The sequence below is a fragment of the Jatropha curcas genome, chromosome 8, assembly GCF_041381405.1.
Source record: "Jatropha curcas cultivar XTBG-Jc1 chromosome 8, XTBG_Jcur_1.0, whole genome shotgun sequence".
Classification (NCBI taxonomy): domain Eukaryota; kingdom Viridiplantae; phylum Streptophyta; class Magnoliopsida; order Malpighiales; family Euphorbiaceae; genus Jatropha; species Jatropha curcas.
The window spans coordinates 7,020,948-7,040,313 of record NC_143158.1 but is presented as its reverse complement, the minus strand read 5'-3'; the positions used below and the strand labels follow the sequence as shown (position 1 = coordinate 7,040,313).

Sequence of the window (19,366 nt, the reverse complement as noted above, 5' to 3'; positions counted from 1 at the left end):
TTTGTTGAAAGGATTTTAAAATATATAATGTTGGTATAAAAAATGCTCAGATAATGTATAATAATTATTTAGAATTTTTAAAATATTAAAATAAAATAAGTTTTGTTTTGAAAATATTATTAATAAATTTTATTAAATAACAACAATAGAAAAAATTAAACAAATATCTTAAAGTAATAAAATAATTAGAATGATTGCTCTGAATATTAAAAATTAAAAAATAAAAAATAATAATGTTACATAATATTTGATTATGTAAAAAAAACTTTATTATATAATACAATCTAATCTGTATGTCACTTCTCAAAAGTTTCATGCATTCTCTTAAATTTAAATAAATATCATGGTTTCATATATTTAAATTTAAATATTTACACTTTATTATTTTCTATAATATATATAAATATACAATATAACAACAATACTCGCGTAATTCACGAGCCTTCGTCTAGTTACCATGTATATATACATATTAAGTTCAAAAAGGGAAAAAATGGCATTTATGACCTTTATGTCAAAAAAAAGAAATTGGCATTTGACAAAATATTATATATATATATAGACATATATAAAGGAGAGGCAAACTAATTAAATTTTGCATTGGTGATATTGCCCAACATTAAGTGAAAACAAGAGTATCAGGCCCAACATTCGCTGAAACCAGGAGTATCCCAGCCCAATACCTTTCCAAGGGAGAGATTGTAGCAATCTGCCCCTAAACTTAGAAAGAAATATACAATTTACCCAAAAATTAACTTTTTATATTTTTTACCCCCCACAAACTTATATCAAAATGAACATACAAAATATATACAAAATTCGGTTACTTGTTGGATTGACTATCACTTAATGCAGAATACATAACCAACAAAAAGAAAATCACAATATGATATTGAAAATTCAAATACCAACTAATCTAATTAATAAAAATTAATAATTAATTTGAAAGTCTCAAATTAAGTCGCCTTAACCATACAGAATGAAGAAGCATATGAATCATATCATATGGTTTAATTGGCTTGTTGACCATAAAATGCCTCTGAACTTGCATTACTCTTTTTTGCAGCACAAGATATTTTCTTTCTGAAATCTTCTTCAAGATTTCTTTAATTTCAGGTATTCTTTTTGACGGAATATGCACAGAAAATTTGCTCCAATCAAGAACATCACTAAACGGTAACGAATAGTTCTCAGAAATAATAACAGGAACACATCCAAGTTGAATTGCTGCAACTACTCTAGGACTTGCAACTTCATATCCACTTGGACATAGACAAAACTTGCTTTGACCCATCAGTTTATAGTAATCAGTTTTCTTCTTGTCAAGGTACCCATGAATTTGAATTTCATCGTCTTTGTCTTTCCAATATTCTAACATAACCTGTCTAATATAACCATGGCTGCCGCCTGCGAAGAAGGCAAGGATTGTACGATTACTTGGAGGAAGGCCTTTATAAGGAAGGCCAAGCTTGCCTCTAGGAAGTCTGATTTCTGGTACAGAAGCATCTCTCTGAGGTTGGAAACTTTCAGATGTATTGGCATTACACAGTACTCTAATGAAATTCTTAAATAGTTCAGGATTTTTTGTTGAGATTTCTGGTGCCTGAGATTTTCAAAGTCAAGTTATTAACATTTACTTATCATATAATAATCTATAATCTACTATATTAACACGTGGGATGCTTCATGCACGCGTAACCCGACTATTCTCCATTCATTCGTCCACTCTTAGACCCGGAACCCACGAACTCGTGGATTCCTCTAACCTCGCTCAGGTGCTTTTTTTGCCATCAGTTCTGGTTAATCGATAATCTAATATAGTAAAGAAAGAATTTGACGTACCCAGTCATGGCAAGAGACAAAGAAATGGTCGCCTCCATTGCTTCTATTCCAATAAGGGTATTTATCTGCTATAATGCGAATGTAATCAACGGCCAACCGTTGAAGCTGGTCGCGAGAGTAGGTGACAAGAGGAGTATATACGTAGGAGATGACATTGGTGATGCTGATGGGAATTAAGAATGTGTGTGCCTCATCAGGATGGCGAGCAATGAAGCGGTTCTTACCATTCTCCATCTCATGAATGAATTGGCCTTCGATGCCATAGATTTCGTGCGTTGGCCCTCCATGAAATAGTGGTGGCTCCCCTTCCTTGTAAACCCACACCTTCAATCTTTTCTCCATCTCTATATGGCTCCTGCATAAACAAAAGACATAAAAATTATATAATTGAAGAATAGTAGACTTATATAGTTAATTATTTCTTATAAACATATTACATATATATGTTAAGAAGTATCATTGACAATGAAATTTAATTAATTCAAAATTTTAAATTTTAGCTACAATCATCTAATTTGAAAACCAAAAGCTAAAAGATTAAGAGAGTTGTAACTTGCTCTAACTCTAATTATGGAAAAAAAAAAAATTCTAAGATTTGAAATTGACTCAAACTTAATTGACTTTTGCTTTTTTATTTTTTAAATTAAGATAATCACAATACTTGAACTTGGTATTAAAAACTTTAGATAAATTATTTACTAATATTAATTAAAATAAATTTGAATGAGCTAAAATTTTATAAAATATTATTTTTGTATTAAATATGTATATATAAAAAATCGAGATAACAAAGTACAGTACAGTAAATGAATTTCTTCTCTTGCTGTGCAATTGACCTGACTTTTTAATTTAGAAATAATTTAGAAATTTGACTATTATATTTGCTATATTAAATAAGAATAAAATAATAAATTTTAAATATTATTTACTTTAAAAAAAAAAAGAAATAAGAAAACAATTTGGCACCGGTTGATTAAACCGAGCTTAAATCGATTTCAAAGAAGTTCATATGCTTCAATTCGCCGTAATTAAGTAAAGAAAGTAATTAACCTGTACTAAGTAGAACAAATAATCCGTAAGAGAGATTAAAGTTAAACACAACACAAACACCGCAATAGAAAAGAAACGCTAAATTATATATCAAAACTTAACTGATGAAAAGCGTAGGAGTTTCTGTAAACGACTCCTCTTGGAATGTAACTCTCCTCCTTAAAAGACGAGTAGTTTCGCTTTTCAACCGCTTGACGGATTGCTGCTCTTGCTCTAGCCAAACCATTTTCAATCTTCTCCAAACTTCCCTTCTTCTTGACAACATGTAATGGCGTCTTCTGCACAAAAAACTGTTAAACAATTAAATTCGGCAATTGGTTAAAGTTACGAACAATAATTAGGGCTACAGTAATTACAGTGTTGTTAAGAGGTAGAATTGGATTTGGTGAAGGAAAAGCTTGTTGGGTTTTGTTAATGGAAATAACAGGTCGAAAAAGAGAAGACAAGAAGTTGGAGATATTGTTATAGTTTATAATATTGTTATTTTTCATGGAACAAACCAAATAGAAACATAGGATTGTGAGAAGTATTATATGGATGTGAGAGGATTCTGCAGCCATTGATATAGCTTAAGGTTAGTCTTTGATCTTTCAAAACACAGGCAAAAAGGTAAGTATAAGTGGGTATGATAAGAGAGTTGTATTGGAAATAGAAGTCTAAGAACTGTAATGGAACGAAAGACCAGAAGGAAAATAAAAAAATGCATCGGGACTCATGACTGTTGATTATCACAGACGTAAAGACTGGGGGAGGAAGAGCGAGAGGAGAGGGAGGGACTATTGAGATTCTATGAGTAGAAGAGTAATTTCAGAGGAAAGTTAGTTTTCTATATCCACTTAAGTAAATCAGAAAATATTTATCTCTGCCTGAGTGTATATATATCCAACAAATCTGATAACGGTTAAAATAAAGATACTGAATATTTTAATATATATATATATATATATATAATTGATAATCTATAATATATTTATAAAGAAAATAAGAATGGGGAGGAGAATATTGAGATAGTGAAAAATGACATGGTTAATTTTAATAATGACAAATTTTACTACACTTTAATTGGCTAACAGATAAAATAAAATATTATTATTTTTAATTTAGTTGGTTATATTGGTTTTCTTAATTAGAATTACTATTTTAACTAAATTAGGAATATATAATCTAATTCTAAATTGGTTTTCAATTTAAATCTAAATTTTATTGGCTAATAAATAAAATAAAAAATTATTATTGTATTAGTATTTATTTGAGCTTCTTAATTAGCGATAAAAGTGAAAGTAAAAAGTTGAGAATGAGATCATATTAGAAAATAGGTAATTGTAATTGTATATCTTCTATATTCCTTGTACAAGAATTTATAGAGGTGACTATGTGTAATAATATTTGTTCGAGCAAGAGATAAAGTATTGATGACCGAGTGAGAATCTCATGCCTTTAAATGTGAAATCAATATCAATTTTTTTACCGAGCATTACATATTTTGAAATAGTTATGTAACGCTCAATATATTCATCAATTTAAATATTCTATCAATTATAATCATTAAATTTAGATTATATACCATAGGTGTATATATATATATATATATACACACGAAGTAAGAAAGAGCACTAATGTAGGTTTTCTGGTGTAGATGTCTCCAGTGCAAGGTGTTTATCATCATATTATTCTTTTAGCATTTATTTTGTTCATGTGTTTATTTATTTTGATGTGATTTTATATAAAAATGATAACTAAATTGATGCGTAACTGTGAATCGTATTATTTAAGATTTAAACTTTATAGTATGGTTATGGATTTTATGCAATTGAAAGAGATACTGTGAGAAATTTTATTAAAAGGTCTTTCTTTTGATACTAATTATAGAACATGGTAAAATTTATTTAAGTTGTTATATTAAATACATTAAATACAATAAGTACATTCACAGGTTATTCTTAATTTGGAGATAAAAATTACCCTTAATTTTATTTTCTTAATCCCGTGCAAAAATCTTAAACGACTTATATTTTTATACTTATAAATTTGCTTTGATTTTAAAGTCCTAAATATAATTTCAATTTTGTAATTTAAATTTAATAGCCATAATTAATTCATGATCAACTTGCTTTTTTTTTTTTTTATATAGTCAAAATTTAATTTATCCCTAAAATTCTTAATTGGTTTGTTGAATCTCAATTTTTAATATTTAGTCCAATTTGAATTAGTGCTTTTATTTTTTATCTAATTGATATGGAAACTCTATTATGTGTTATATGTACAAATTTCAAGCTTGGCAAAACATTTAATATCCAATATTATTTATACACTCAATTAATAAATAAATATTTTAATTCAATTAGATTTTTTTTTGAAAATAATTCAATTAGGTTTACAATCATAATATCTTTCGTTTATTTAGGAATTTTTAAGTTAAACAATTGATTTTTTTATCATTTTAAATTAAATAATTAATTAAATATTTATTTTTATTCAACATTTCTCATTTAAACGCTAAAAGCTAATAGCTAACTACTATTAGAATTACTGAAACAACCTATTACTGAACAAATCCTAATTAATTTGAATTTTTACATGTATCACAAGTATTTTGTCAACATGTCGCCAGAAAATTTTACTGACAATTGTTTTTTTTAAGAGAATTGACAACTGTATTATTAGGACACCTCATCTTTCTAAAATTTAATTATTTATCTTTAAATACAATTTTTTTTTTTAGTTAATTGTGTTCATAGATTAAAAAAATATTTTTTTAAAAAGTAAAAACAACTTTATTAATTAAGGTAATCAAATGGAAGAAACAAATCACAACAATTTGGTAAATAATTCCAACTATAGGCTAGCATGAGAACAGACAACCCAGACCACGGATATGCCATCATTGCTTGCCTTTTCTTTGGAGGTCATATAATTAAGTGTGAAACTAATTACTAAATTATTTTCTTTCAAAAATAATTTTATTGCGAATAATTAATAAGAATATTTAAAACTTCTATTAAAATTTATATTCTAATCTATGCAATGCACGTATACATGACTAATTTTTCTTAAATGCACATGATTATAATTTTGTTTCTGAAATTTTTTACATTTTTCTATGTATTTTGGATTTAGATTTCAAAAAGAAAATAAAAAAAAAATAGAAAAATAGTTGGAGCGAAATTTTAATTTTGAATCCAATAGTTAAAGTGTCTAATTGGTCCATTCACAAACATGAAGGTACTATTTCTTTTTCCAACTAATTAAGCATTCAAAATAAAAATTTGGAAAAAAAAAAACTTATCTATTAACTATACTTCCTCCACCCATAAATTAGTATCACATTTGCGAAAGTACCATATACACAAATAAATGACACACTTATGAATTTAAAACTAATAAAAAATTTTATCATTCTTACCTTTTAAAAATGACGAATATAAATTGTTATAATTCTCAAAAATTCTCTCTTTATTGTAAATAAAGATAATATAGTAAATTTGCTCAATAATTCATTATAAATTAGATAAATTAAATGATTTTTTTATAACAAAAAAATAACAAATGCGACACTTATTCGTGGAAGAAGGGAGTATTGTATTATATGTTAATATATAATTCGCTGGATTTATATGTAATTAATATATTAGAGTAGGTAAGTAATCCTCTTTATAAGGAATGCTTATTGTCCCTTCTCTTAATTAGGTAGTGAGACTTGACATTTATGGTCTCATAAATAGGGGCATTGCGTGAAATGGGAAGCACAATCCAACCCCTTAGATTTTTTTTGTCAGGCATTTATTAATGTAACGAACATTTTATTGTCACTCTTATTTTGTAGGGATTTTATTTCCACACTTGATCTTTCTTCATCTTGATAAAATTAAACTAATTTTTATATAAAAATTTGGTGATATTAATATAAATAATTTTAAATATATAACTTTATTCACCTCTTATCTCATACTATGTAAGCCTAGCTTGAGATGAAAATGGAGAAAATAAAAGGCAAAATACATATATTTTGCCCCTTAAATTATTGAGCTTTTGTCCATTAAATTTTTAAAGCTTATTTTTCAATATTAGAATCTTCTTTTATTTTCGTTAAGATTAAGTTTTTATTAATTAAAAATAAATGAAAATTAAAGTTGCAATCATGTATTGTTTAGTTGATTTTATTATTTATACGGGAAGTGGGAGATCTTTGGTTATAATCTTTTCGATTACAATAATTTTTATTAATTTGGTGAACCAAGAATATTACCACTGTTTTGTAGCAATACTGAAATAAAAATTAAGGATTTAATTTTAATTAAAAAAAACTTCAAATGAAAAGAACTTACGTATCATGGCAAGAGATCGTATAATAGCGTCTGCCACTGCGATTGTTTCGGCTACCTAACCGGCAGAAAGAGAACATGGGCCTCATCAAAGAAAGGTGGCCCATGCAGGGGCTTTGACCACTTTCCATTTAATTGATAAAGTGGCCCCTCAATAGAATAGATGTTTTCCATGGGCCCACTATTCACTATGGGTCTCTCTCCTTCACCGTAGATCCAAATCTTGAAATTGTGAGGGGTTTTGGTTGAGCGTCTCCACAATTTAATTTGTTTTTCTCTAGAGGTGACCTTAAAATATGCTTTTCATTGATTTTTTTATTTTGAATTTATTGTTTTTCTCTAAACTACACGGCATTGACAACTTTCTCTTTCAAATAAAATTCAACAAAGCGACCGTAACTGCATTATGAACGAAAATAACTCGAATCTAAGGCTCCGTTTGTTTTAATAAAATAGCTTATAAGAAAATGTTTTTCATAATTTTTTATTGTTTAGGAGTTCAGAAAAATAAGTCAATCGAAAATATTTTTCTGGTCAAAGGAAAAGTAAGTCATTTTTAAAAGAAAATAATTTTCAATTTTCGAGAGAGTAAATATTTTTCGTGGCAAACCTTATAAATCTATATTTTTTTAATTTATTAATCATCATAGTTATTACCACCGGTTACTATTCATTATTGCTATTCATTATTGACCACCACCATCGGCACTAGCGACTTTCATAATTTATAATTTTTTTTGCATTCTGTTCATATTTAACAATAAAATTCTTAAATTATAAAATTTTTATTATTATTAATATTTTTATAGTCTTATGAGATAGAGACTTTAATATTTTTAACTAATTTTCAATATTACAACCAAACAATAAAAAATAAATTATTCAGAAAATATTCAGCAAGCCATTTTCTTGTAAGTTATTTTACGGAAACAAATGAAACATAAAACTTTTAACTTTCCATAAAATAAAAAGACTAATCATGCCACATTTGATTGTCGTTAATTTATTATCGTTTCCATAAAACATAAAACTTTTAATTTTTTTATTTAACTTTTTGAAAAATTTTCTCGAGTGGTATGAAAACTTTTTATTGGTAAAGATATTTAATCTGGTAAGATTTTGAATGGTAGTTGTATTGGGTTAGCATTCAGTTATATGGAATCAAATTAAATTATTTTTAACTAAAATAATTAAATATTAATTATGCAGTAACCTAATCGAATTTAATAAGTATGAATATTCAAAACAAACCGAATCGGTAGAAAATCAAATCGGATCAAAAAGTCAAAATCACAATTTTTACCTTTTTAAAAGATTTGATTTAGCTAGAAAACAAAATTGAAGTGACAAAAAACAATATTTGTTCAACCAAAATATGCCTATATTCTTCAAAAAAATAAGTATAATTTTACCAATTCAGTGAGTTAGATGTCGGCTACTTCTTATCATAAAGCTGTATTGTTATTTCGGTCTATTGAGGCTCCAAATAAATGGGAAAAAAAATCATTAATGTACATTTATTGATTAAATTAGGAAATTACATAATCATTTTCCCTTTTTTTTTCTGGTTTAATAATGAATAAAAAATATTCGCCACTTATAGGCATCACATACAAATCCCACCTTATAACAACATGCAAATATTCTTATAATACATAAATATTATTTACTATAATTAATTAGCTAACAACCTACACGGTCACGATACTCCAAAAATAGAAGTGTAGCAGCATAATGAGCTAATGCTCCCAATACAACAAATACATGAAAAATTTGATGGCTATGCCCCGCAAGATCAAACCATCCCGGCTTCAACCTCTCCGGAATCCGGCTAACATAAAAACCCGTACCAGTCAAATAAAATAATGCCATAGATGATTCATACGCTAAGATCATATTACGCTTCGGATTTGACCAATTCACAATTGTAGCATGGATTGCAGGAATTATCCCAAAAAATCCCATTGAAGAAAATAAAAGAGCTCGAAAAGCGCGAAATTTTCCGGCCGACAGCGATGGAGAAAGGAGTGTTACAATTGTGAACATTCCCATTGCCGTTATGCCAATAAGGTATACGTAGTGCCAATGTGTTTCACATTGGAATATGTAATAAATTGGAGGGAAAAATGAGGTAATAATCATTATAGTGATTCCAACATAATCTATACGTAACAAGAAAATGTTTAGGTTATGTGAATGGCAAGAAAAGAGGTGGCAAACGCTACTTGAGAGGAGGCAGAACATTGAACCGCCTAAAAATACGTAGAATGGCCACCGGGTCGCTGGAGTTCCGGGCAGTGGTGTAATTTCTGTTTTTGTATGGTTTATATGCTTTAAATCAAGAAGTTTGGTAGAGCCCTGCAAATTAATTGCATGGTGTTAATTTTATTGAAATTATTAATATAATTAATAAAAATTTAGGTGACCTACCAACTGGAAATCCTTAGAGTTACAGGAAATATTTGCCTCTCCACTTGTAAGGATTGACCTAAAACAAATATAAAGATCTAATTCAGGATTTCAATTTCCAAAATATAATAAATTTCAGATTTACAATAATCAAGAAAATTACCAAATTCCATTTTCCAATAAAAAAAAAAGGTTACTGCTTTCTTTAAATTAAATATTGAAACAGACCTGGTAAACAGGCCGAGAAGATCTGCTACCTCAGGAACTTGCATTATATTGGCCACAGTTAACCCCAGAAACAGTAAAAATCCAAATAGATGCCTGCAAATAATAATTAATTTTTTTAAAAAAAAAATCAAAGAATCATAAAAATTAAAATAATAATTAAACAACAGAAATAAAAAAAAAAAAAAAAAAAAAAGAAAAGAAAATCTCACTTACGTCCAGACATTAAGGGTTTCATTATGCCAACGAAAGATACTAAAGAGAGCTTCTTTGAGAGGCCAATTAGCTCTGTAATAACTCAGTATAAACTCGTTATCCTTCATATACTCCGGTAGCTCGCAGAACGACACTAAAGAATACCGTTTATAGTTCCCTTTGCTTATTTCGGTCGTCTGATCATTAAGAATCCCATCAAGGTCGACTTTCTTGGATTGAAGATGATGATGATCCATTTTCTTGGATTTTCTCTTGAAAACTACCGCATGATCAGCGCCCATAAGGATTATTAACCGTACGATCTTTGAATATGGTCTATATAGAAAGGTGTAGTTTTAGGAATTTCTGGTTTGGATTGTTCATCTATTTGGGATTATTAATTGAGTGGTGGTGTGGAGGATACACCAACTAACCGCAGCATTTAAAGAGAGTCAGGCTGCGTCTATCTAATACTCAATCAATGAGGTTGGTTTGGCGTTTGCATGCAGTAACTTTTGTACACGTTGTTAGGTTACCTACAAAAAATTGTGTGCAACCAAAGCATGTGCATAAATAGTAGTGGAGCCACCGTACATCGGGCCATTATAAGGCTTTTAGCCCTTTCCTGAAAAGCCTAAATCTTATACTAAAAAAAAAAAAATTTATCTACATATATTTTTCTATTCATTTCTTTGAAAATTATGAGTTAAAAGGTTTTGGAGTTTAAATTATATTGGACTAAATTATTTGGCACTAAAATTATTTTATTGATATCACGAAATAATGAGGATAAAATTCACTAAAAAAATATTTAATTTAGAATAATAAGTTTAAACACTTTATATAAACCTATAGCGATTATGCTTCTTTCATTTTCAAAAAATAGATTTGTTTCTATTGTGATATAGATTAAGAAAAATTAATTAATATAGTTTAAATAGTATATTGCTATATTAATATTAAATGATTTTTATTTTCATACTATTTATGGGAAAATCATTGATAACAAGAAAGATTAAATAAGAGTGTGTTAGAGAATTAACAAATTAATTGTATTCTCAATAAAGAAGTTACCTATATTTTATATTTGTGTGATAGATGGAGAGGGTAATAAATAAGTTTGTAACAAAATTATAATTTTACTATCCATCATTTGTAATTTCCTTTGTCTATGTGTCTCAAATACTATTGGAAAGGGAAAAAAAAAAAAAGAAATATGTTGTTATAAGAACAAATTTTCTAGCCGTTGAATTATAATTTGTATTTAGGATATATCATTAAATGTATTTTAATGATATATTTATATGAAATAAGTGTAATTTTAAATTTAGTAGCTGATAATTAAGGTAATTGATATAAAATCAATATTTTTTTGAATCGAGGACAGATAGATTTAAATCTGAATATATTATGAGATCGTACATGCACTTGCACTAGACTATGCGTTGTATATCAATAAATTTTTTAAAAAAAGTCTCTCACCTATTATTATTTTCATTATATATTTCTTTCTCGAATAATTTATTAGATACTGTTAAAAATGGAATTTAATGAGGAAAGGGAGGGAAGCTTTAATAGTTACTATCCAAATATTATTTTTTTATTTTTGAGGGGTAAATAGCTAAAATTGTTACGTTAGAGAAATTCTCTCCTACCAACACCAATAATAACTTTTGCTTGTAAATTTACCTTCAAGACTTTCCATCATTGCCCAATATTGAAAATACATATTATGTAGGGTGTAATTCACTTCAATTATATTTTTTTTCCTTTATATTTGCAATTTCCCTAAAAAGACAGAGACGTTTAGGTTTTTAAATTTCAATTTCTTATACAGTAAGATAATTACTTAATCATTAGGCCAAGCATAATTAATAGCATCATTATGTTCCAATAATTAGGGTAATTGGTTAAATTGTAGTAATGAATGAACTAATAATCTCAATATTTGATAAATCTAATATTAATTGATAGTTCTTAATATTGGATGATGACTCTTAATGAATTGGTATATATAATTATATGTTTGATAAAATTTTATAAAAGTTGCTATTTGAGATATTAAATAAGGATTTATTTTTTTCGATGTATCATAGTATACCTTGTATTATTTTTTATTTTAGTTTATTATTCAAACGAAAAATAAATCGAAGTGAGCAAATTATATTTAATTTTTTATACATATTATATTTTTTGGATTATACATACTAGCTAATAATATAATTTTTCTAACATCAGATAAAATATATTAATGATGGTTTCTTATTTTAATATTTTCAATCATATAAAAAGTTACTTTAGAAAAAGTTATATCTTGTTACTAATGAAGGTCTTCAAATAAAAAAAGAAAGAAAGAAAGAAAGAAAAGTTATATTTTGTTACTAATAAATTTAAAGAGGGTCTTTAAGAATAAGAGACAAATGAATCTAAATACAAATATTTATCTCTTAAAAACACAAATATTCTTAAATTATTCTATTCTGTAAACTTCTCCTGAACCGGCCCATTTATCTCTCAGAGTTAGCGGAGATTAATCAGGTTTACGGACCGTTAAAACGGATACGAACCTGAATATTTCGTACAAATATATAAAAAAAAATAATATTGTTTCTATACCAACTCTAGGAGTCCATTGAATCTATTAGCCAATTTAATTAAGTTGGTAAAAAATAACTACAAATTAATAATTTCTTTAGTGATTTTTAAATGTGAGTAACAGATAACATAAAATTAAATAGAAAACAAAACCATAATGCACAAAAATAGTCATTAAAAATTGATTCTTAATTGATTTAATTAATTTCAATTGGTAATTTTGACTTTGAAATGGGAATGGATTTGAGTTTCTGAAATGGAAAAAGTAAAAATTTAGCTTTTGTTTATCATATATTTAAAATCAACTTCTCTGTGACCCTTTCTGGATTTTGAATGTAACACGCAACCAATCTCTAGTATAGGTGGCCTAACTCAAAGCCGTAATTCTTTATTAGCACTAATTAATTAGTAATTTGATGACCTTCAAGTTCAAGGCACTTCATACTTTAACCACAAACAACAATTTTTTCCCCTTCGGGGTTATTAACTTATTCAACTCTAACAATACATCTGTATTCGGTAACAAATTTTTAAACTAGCTTTTAGAGGTTATAAGATAGTGTTTTATAGTAAATTTTTAGCTTATAACCTTTTATAAAAGGTTGATATCTGTATATTTTTAGCTTTTAGTGTTTAATGAAAAACTACTAAAATAACTACTTTTTACTCGAACAACTAAACGTTATTAAAATAACTAATAATTACCCAAAACAATTAATTTTACCGAATAGACTCTTAAGCACTTTATTGGCATCACTTGTGAAACTTGAATTTTATATAAATTCTTGCAATGTGGTCATTCAAAACTTCTTTTTTTTTTTTTTTTTTTTTTGAGTTTTTATAAGTTGAAAAAGGTACTTTCCAATATTAATCAAGTCCTAACATTCGGATCGACTCCAATATTTTCAATTGTAACTATTTTTTCTTTAAAAATTCTAAAAAAAATTGAGAAAATAGTTTGCAAGGTTTCAATCAGTTCAAATAAATGAGTAGTATAACTTTTAATTTAATATAGTAATTAGGTGATCTCCCATGTATTTTGCCTTGCTATGTAGTATTTGATTTTTTTTATTTAATATTTAATATATAAGATACGTGCTAAAAAATTAAAACGATAGTATGATGTAAATGGATTACAAAGAATTAAAATTTTTGGCTCAGTCATGGGTAAATAATACATTATTCAATAACCTTGAAAGGAAAAATAATATTATTATAGTATTTGTGTGGCCAATAGTGAAAGCTTACTATTGTATGCAACATGACATATGGAGAAAAGAATTAGTATGAAGCTTCAACGTGGTTTTTTGCATGGCAGCAGGCCCAACATCGAGCAGCTACCCAGTCTACCAGTAGCTCGTACGGTTCTGTGGTTAGGACCAAGCCCCCCCCCCCCCCCCCCCAAGGTTTTCTCAAATGTAACACGGATGCAGCAGTGCATCTTTCTTCAGCAAGGGTGGGAGTCGGCTGAGTTGTCAGGGACTCAAATGGACAATACTTGATCGCTTATCTTTCCGTGAGGCGTTGAGTTGGGTGAAAGGGTCCGCCTTGCACAGAGTAGTTTCTTAGTCGGACTCGCTGGGGTTGATCCAAGCACTGAGCTCAGGTCTAGCGACAGCTCCTATTCAGGGCGGTTAGTTTCTGAGTGCAAGTCTATGCTTAAAGAACTGCATGATTGTTCTTTCTGTTTTATCAAAAGATCAGCGAATAGGGTAGGACATCTCTTTGCGACTAACGCCTATTCTGTGGGGTCCTGTCCCTCCTAGTTTTATTTCAGATGTATTGTTTGATGATTCTGTTTAATGCAATCATTTTTCCTCAAAAAAAGATAGCTATAGACTCTGAATAAATCACACTACTTATATTTGTTTTGAAATTAGAATTCATTATCAATGGACAACGGACGTTTGATCCTTCAAATGAATAAAAAAATAGAGAAAATACAGTATAAAAAATATATAGCATTTTGTTAGATTGACCAAGTTTTCGAATTGGGATTACAATGTTTTTGAAAGATTTTAGACTAGTTTACATCATCAGAATTTAGTTTTCAAGTTGAAGTTTAACTTTTATATATTATTATTAGGGTTTGCTTTTGATTCTTGGACATGAAAATTCAATCAATTTCAGTTCCAAATCAAATTTTGTCATTGAATCCAAACTTATATAATATATTAAAAAAAATTGTTATGTTGAAGCCGGGGTTTGTGAAATTGAATATGAATATTTACTATTAAATAAGAAATAAAATTTTTAAAATGAGGTAATATCATTAATTAAAATTTTAATTGGTATTCCTCTGCTTTAGATGTATTTTCGTATCAGAAGAATAAGATTAGAATTTTTATATTAGAAGAAGTAGGAGGCTACCTCTAATAAACAGCGATAGCCCCAAACTAAAATTAGAGTTTAGAAAATTAGAGAGAAAAAAGAGTTATTGGCCTCGAGCTTATTCTGTTATAAATAAAATTTTTAATATGAGGTAATATTATTAATTAAAATTTTAATTACTATTCCTCTCCAATATATGTATTTTCTTATTAGAAGAACAATATTAGATTTCTCTTTTCTGTAAAAAAATATTAAAAAATATCTTTGAAGTTCTATAACTAAAAATATCATTAATTCAAGAAGAAGAAAAAGTCAACTTTACGTAGTCAACTTTATGTAGTCTTATCACGTTTCACATCACATAATGGATTAAAAATCTTAATTAAAAATCCTCTTGATATTTCGTATAACCATACAAAAAATATAGTGTATACAGATGTCATTAAAACTACATTAAAAGGTAAATATCATCATTAAAATGAATAATTGTTGACCTATTTATTTTTATCCTCAATATTTTTTGTTTGTCTTTTGTGTTATCAGATAAATGATGGACATTAGTCTACTAAGAGAACTCAAACCGATGCAACCATCTCGAATAATCAAAGTTCGAGTATCTTGAATATGGCAAACGAAGAATTTAGCAACAAAAGAGTTGATCAGCCTTAGATTGTACCTTAGTAGATGAAAATGTACTTAACATATATTGTTATATTGCATTTTTTCTGCACTTTTTAAAATTTTATTTTTAATTATTTAAAATATTTATTAAAATCTTCTCTAATATATTAATTTTTTTCTTTCTTTTTGACATACGTTAAACCACTTACTATTAAAAGAACAATGCTATCCATGCAACGATAAAAAAAGATGATGCCGATTATTTCGCTGCAAAGCTTGAACAAGGAACTGTATATGAAATCAATAATTTCTTCGTTTGTCCTAACAAGGAAATTCAAAAAGTTGTTCCTCATCCTTCCATGATTCGATTTGCTAGACGAACAAACATCATAAAACTAAGTGATGACCATCCTGAAATTCCTCTTCATAAATTTCATTTTATTGATTATGATGATCTAAAGGAAAAATTTTATAAAAAACAGTATCTCATATGTAAATAAACAAATAACTATTTTTAATAACTGCATTAACAATTCTCCAATCAAATATTTTTTGTCTAAATAAATATATTTTTATAGATGTGATAGGTCGGTCGATTGGTCACCATAAAAGGCATTGAGCAGAATTATATTGGTTACAGACTAGAGGTGCTAAGAAATATTATCATTCAAGATCTTAGGTATCAAAATCTTTTATTTTATTATTATTTGCAAACTTATACATCTTATACTTATAAATGTATAAACTTATAAACACATGTTTTGTATATATGTAGAGAGAAAAAAATATGCGAGTAACATTGTGAGGTGATCTCGCTAGAGAATTCCATGAAGATAACTTTAAGTTTACACCGCCACCTATCATTATCGTTTTCGCAGGAATGGTAGCTAGACGGTACCCTTCTAATTTTTTTAAATATGAAAACACCCTTTCTGTTATCGTCGAATATATATTTATAACACTTATCATACAATATAAGAGAAGCGTACCTTAGAAGCTCATCATCAACTATGTATTTCATAAATCCTAACATTTCAGAAGTTAATGAATATAAGATCAGGTCACACTAATCATCTAATAATATCTCTTTGAGAGAAAAAAAAAAAATATTACATTATCTCAATTTTTACATATGCTTTGTATTACATGCAGATTGGACAAAATTGAAAAAAAATATTGAGTTACTACCTGCATAAAAAATAACTCTTGTGCATCCAAAAGAACAAAAAATGATGAATAGGAAAAAAATTTCTGATTTTAACTCGATGGATCCTTATAAACATCAGGTTAGTACTTTCATTTAGTTTCTAATTTTGGTAATTACCTTTAGTTTATAAAAAAAATACAAACAAATGATTACTATTACTACAAAGGCAATTTTTTACATGCAAAAGGAACAATTATTCATATTGATACAAGTCATGGATAGTGGTATAAAGCATGTCCCAGATGTTATTTCCAAGTAAGAGAATATGGAAATATATGGTGGTGTGATACAGATGGAGAATTTTCGAACATGCCAACTACTTGATAAGAAATTCATTTTATTATCTTTAAATTAATTTATACAACCATTATAGCATAATATAAATCAATTGATAAATACAATATTGAGTAAAATGATGCATGTTCTTTTACTTATCTTTAGGTATGTTGTTTTGTATTTTGTAAAAAAAAAAAAAAAAAAAAAAAAAGTAAAAAAAGAGGCATAAAGATTTATTCTTTTTCTATATATATCTATTTGGAACATTAAATTCTAAAAAAATTGCTATTTGAAACATTAAATTTTAAAAAATATTGCTATTATATTTAGATTTAGCTATTATATTTTTATAATAAAACATTGTGAAATAATGAGCTATTCAATTATAATTGTTACTTAATTATATTCTTATAATTTGTAATAAAACATTACTTACATGTTCAGAATAAGTTGCATACCAGAAGATGAAACCAGACAAGTGAAAATTGCTATCTTTGGAAAACAAGCACAAATACTTATTGGAGAGTCCTGCTCAGCATTGACAATGTTGCAAGAATATATAGATCCTGAAGTTCTTCCACCATCAGTCAGTGCATTATTGAGTGCTAAAAGAATTTTTCAAGTTTCATTCAACATTAAAGCTGCAAACTCTAGAAAATTGAAATTGTTAGTAAACAGAATCTTTGATGATGAGTTTAAACCAGCTACTCCAATAACAGTTGAATCGCTAATGGCAGATATTTCACTGCAATTACTAGAAAAAGCTCCATCTGTTAAAAAAGAAATTTTACCAAGTCATGCTGGACAACAGTGCTTAAACAGGTAAATTCAAAGCTCTATTTATTAAATTCCTGATACTTAATAAAAAATTCTAATTATCAAACAATTGTCCTAAATTTTCTTACAGCCCATTAATTTCTGCAAAAAGAAAGAGAGAGGACATTGAAGAACAATGCAGGTAACTTATTATTTATATTCATTAAAATTAACCTTTACATATAACTATTTAAATCTAAATTTTAATCATTATTGTGTTATGTTTAGCATTGTTAAACAAACAAGAAGAGAAATTCAAGAATTAGCTGAGTCAGCTTTTCCACAGTAACTTTCTACATGTAAGACCCTATTAAAATGTTCACCTTTCAAATTTCAAACTAATCCTTTTGAACTAATAGTTCTCTTGAATACAGATAACATTTCGAATGTAGATACTTTTGGAGACAAATAGCTTTTTGGATGTGAATAATCTACTACGCCAATGACTTCCCAGACACTTTTGCTGTATATTAAAAACAATAATACAGGTAAAGTATAATTTATATTTGCAAAAATAATTTATCTTTAAGCTTGAGCAGAGATTCAACATAATGATTTTTTGTAAATAATACACTCTTTATGTCCTTTTATAATATAGAGTATTCTTTGAATTGACAAAGCTATTAAATGAACAAAAATAATTTAACCTTAAATATATATTGTTAAACAAGCAAAAAGAATATGTGACTATTTGCATATAAATAGCCTTTTTTAACTTAAAATTTTAACATGTATTTTTCTTTTGACTCAAAACAACCATTATTATTTCTAGAAAACTTTTCCTATCTCTTATATATTATTATTTGGTTTAATTTATAGATGTGTATAGACTCTTTTGGAATTCTATTGCCTGGGATGGAAATGTTTTTTTGCTCGGGAATTTTCAAACGTATTTTGTTGTGTACAAAAAACAATATAGGTACAGTATACTTTACAATCATATCTTTCTTTGAGAGTTTAGAATGTTTAAACAACACAATAGAAATTTTATATTTAGTATTATCAACAAGCAAAAAATATATATATTTTTTTTGCATTTAACACATATTTTTCTTTTGTCTTCAAACTCTTTTTTGAATGATATAGATATTAGAAAACTGTTAAATAATAATGTTTACATTTGGTATAAAATATAAGCGCTCATGACATTGTAAGTTTTATATTTCATATTGTTATGTAAGTGCACGTACTCTTTTAGAGCTCTACTACTTGAAATGCACAGTTAAAGTGTATTTTACAATCATGAAAGTAATTCATCTCCAAATTTAACTTTTTAAATCTAAATTATAATTATGAATTTGCTATATTTGGTGATATCGTACCGGCAAGAAGAAAATCCGAACGTTGTCCATATAAATAACGTTTTGGACAATGTCTTCTCGAATGTACGAAAGATGGCTGCTGAATAACCTTTTGAACTGTTAACTTAATATAAATGTATAACTAAACCTACAACATCAATGTCCTTATATAATAT

The 19,366-nt window shown here is 27.3% G+C and overlaps 2 protein-coding genes across 3 annotated transcripts; both read right to left on the bottom strand.

Annotated features, from left to right (window-relative positions):
* Nucleotides 1-892: 892 nt before the first annotated feature.
* On the bottom strand, nucleotides 893-3,739 carry LOC105641281 (putative glycosyltransferase At5g20260). Of its 2 annotated transcripts, none has more exons than XM_020682176.1 (4): nucleotides 3,249-3,739; nucleotides 2,995-3,170; nucleotides 1,843-2,197; nucleotides 893-1,603 (listed from the first exon to the last, which is right to left on the bottom strand). In XM_020682176.1, exons 1-4 carry the CDS (start codon nucleotides 3,450-3,452, stop codon nucleotides 938-940), a joined length of 1,401 nt encoding a protein of 466 aa, XP_020537835.1. In that variant the 5' UTR covers nucleotides 3,453-3,739; the 3' UTR covers nucleotides 893-937. The 2 variants fall into 2 exon arrangements, with proteins under 2 accessions (XP_020537835.1, XP_012081182.2); XM_012225792.3 differs by having other exon boundaries at nucleotides 2,995-3,182; nucleotides 3,249-3,714.
* Nucleotides 3,740-8,705: 4,966 nt separating this feature from the next.
* Nucleotides 8,706-10,471, bottom strand: HHP1 (heptahelical transmembrane protein1). The gene is made up of 4 exons (XM_012225789.4): nucleotides 10,065-10,471; nucleotides 9,852-9,944; nucleotides 9,645-9,702; nucleotides 8,706-9,572 (listed from the first exon to the last, which is right to left on the bottom strand). The coding sequence occupies exons 1-4, from the start codon at nucleotides 10,343-10,345 to the stop codon at nucleotides 8,898-8,900; spliced, it is 1,107 nt and encodes a 368-aa protein (XP_012081179.1). The 5' UTR covers nucleotides 10,346-10,471; the 3' UTR covers nucleotides 8,706-8,897.
* Between the last annotated feature and the right edge of the window lie 8,895 nt (nucleotides 10,472-19,366).

What these genes read in the sequence shown, in the direction of transcription:
- HHP1 (XM_012225789.4), bottom strand. Translation starts at nt 10,345, where the DNA reads ATGGGCGCTGATCATGCGGTAGTTTTCAAGAGAAAATCCAAGAAAATG. An exon ending in GAAACCCTTAATGTCTGGAC is followed by an intron (nt 9,945 to 10,064) that starts GTAAGTGAGATT and finishes TATTATTTGCAG; the next exon opens with GCATCTATTTGGATTTTTAC. An exon ending in CTTCTCGGCCTGTTTACCAG is followed by an intron (nt 9,703 to 9,851) that starts GTCTGTTTCAAT and finishes TATTTGTTTTAG; the next exon opens with GTCAATCCTTACAAGTGGAG.
- LOC105641281 (XM_012225792.3), bottom strand. Translation starts at nt 3,452, where the DNA reads ATGGCTGCAGAATCCTCTCACATCCATATAATACTTCTCACAATCCTA. An exon ending in TTCTACCTCTTAACAACACT is followed by an intron (nt 3,183 to 3,248) that starts GTAATTACTGTA and finishes ATTGTTTAACAG; the next exon opens with TTTTTTGTGCAGAAGACGCC. An exon ending in TTGTCTCTTGCCATGACTGG is followed by an intron (nt 1,604 to 1,842) that starts GTACGTCAAATT and finishes TGAAAATCTCAG; the next exon opens with GCACCAGAAATCTCAACAAA.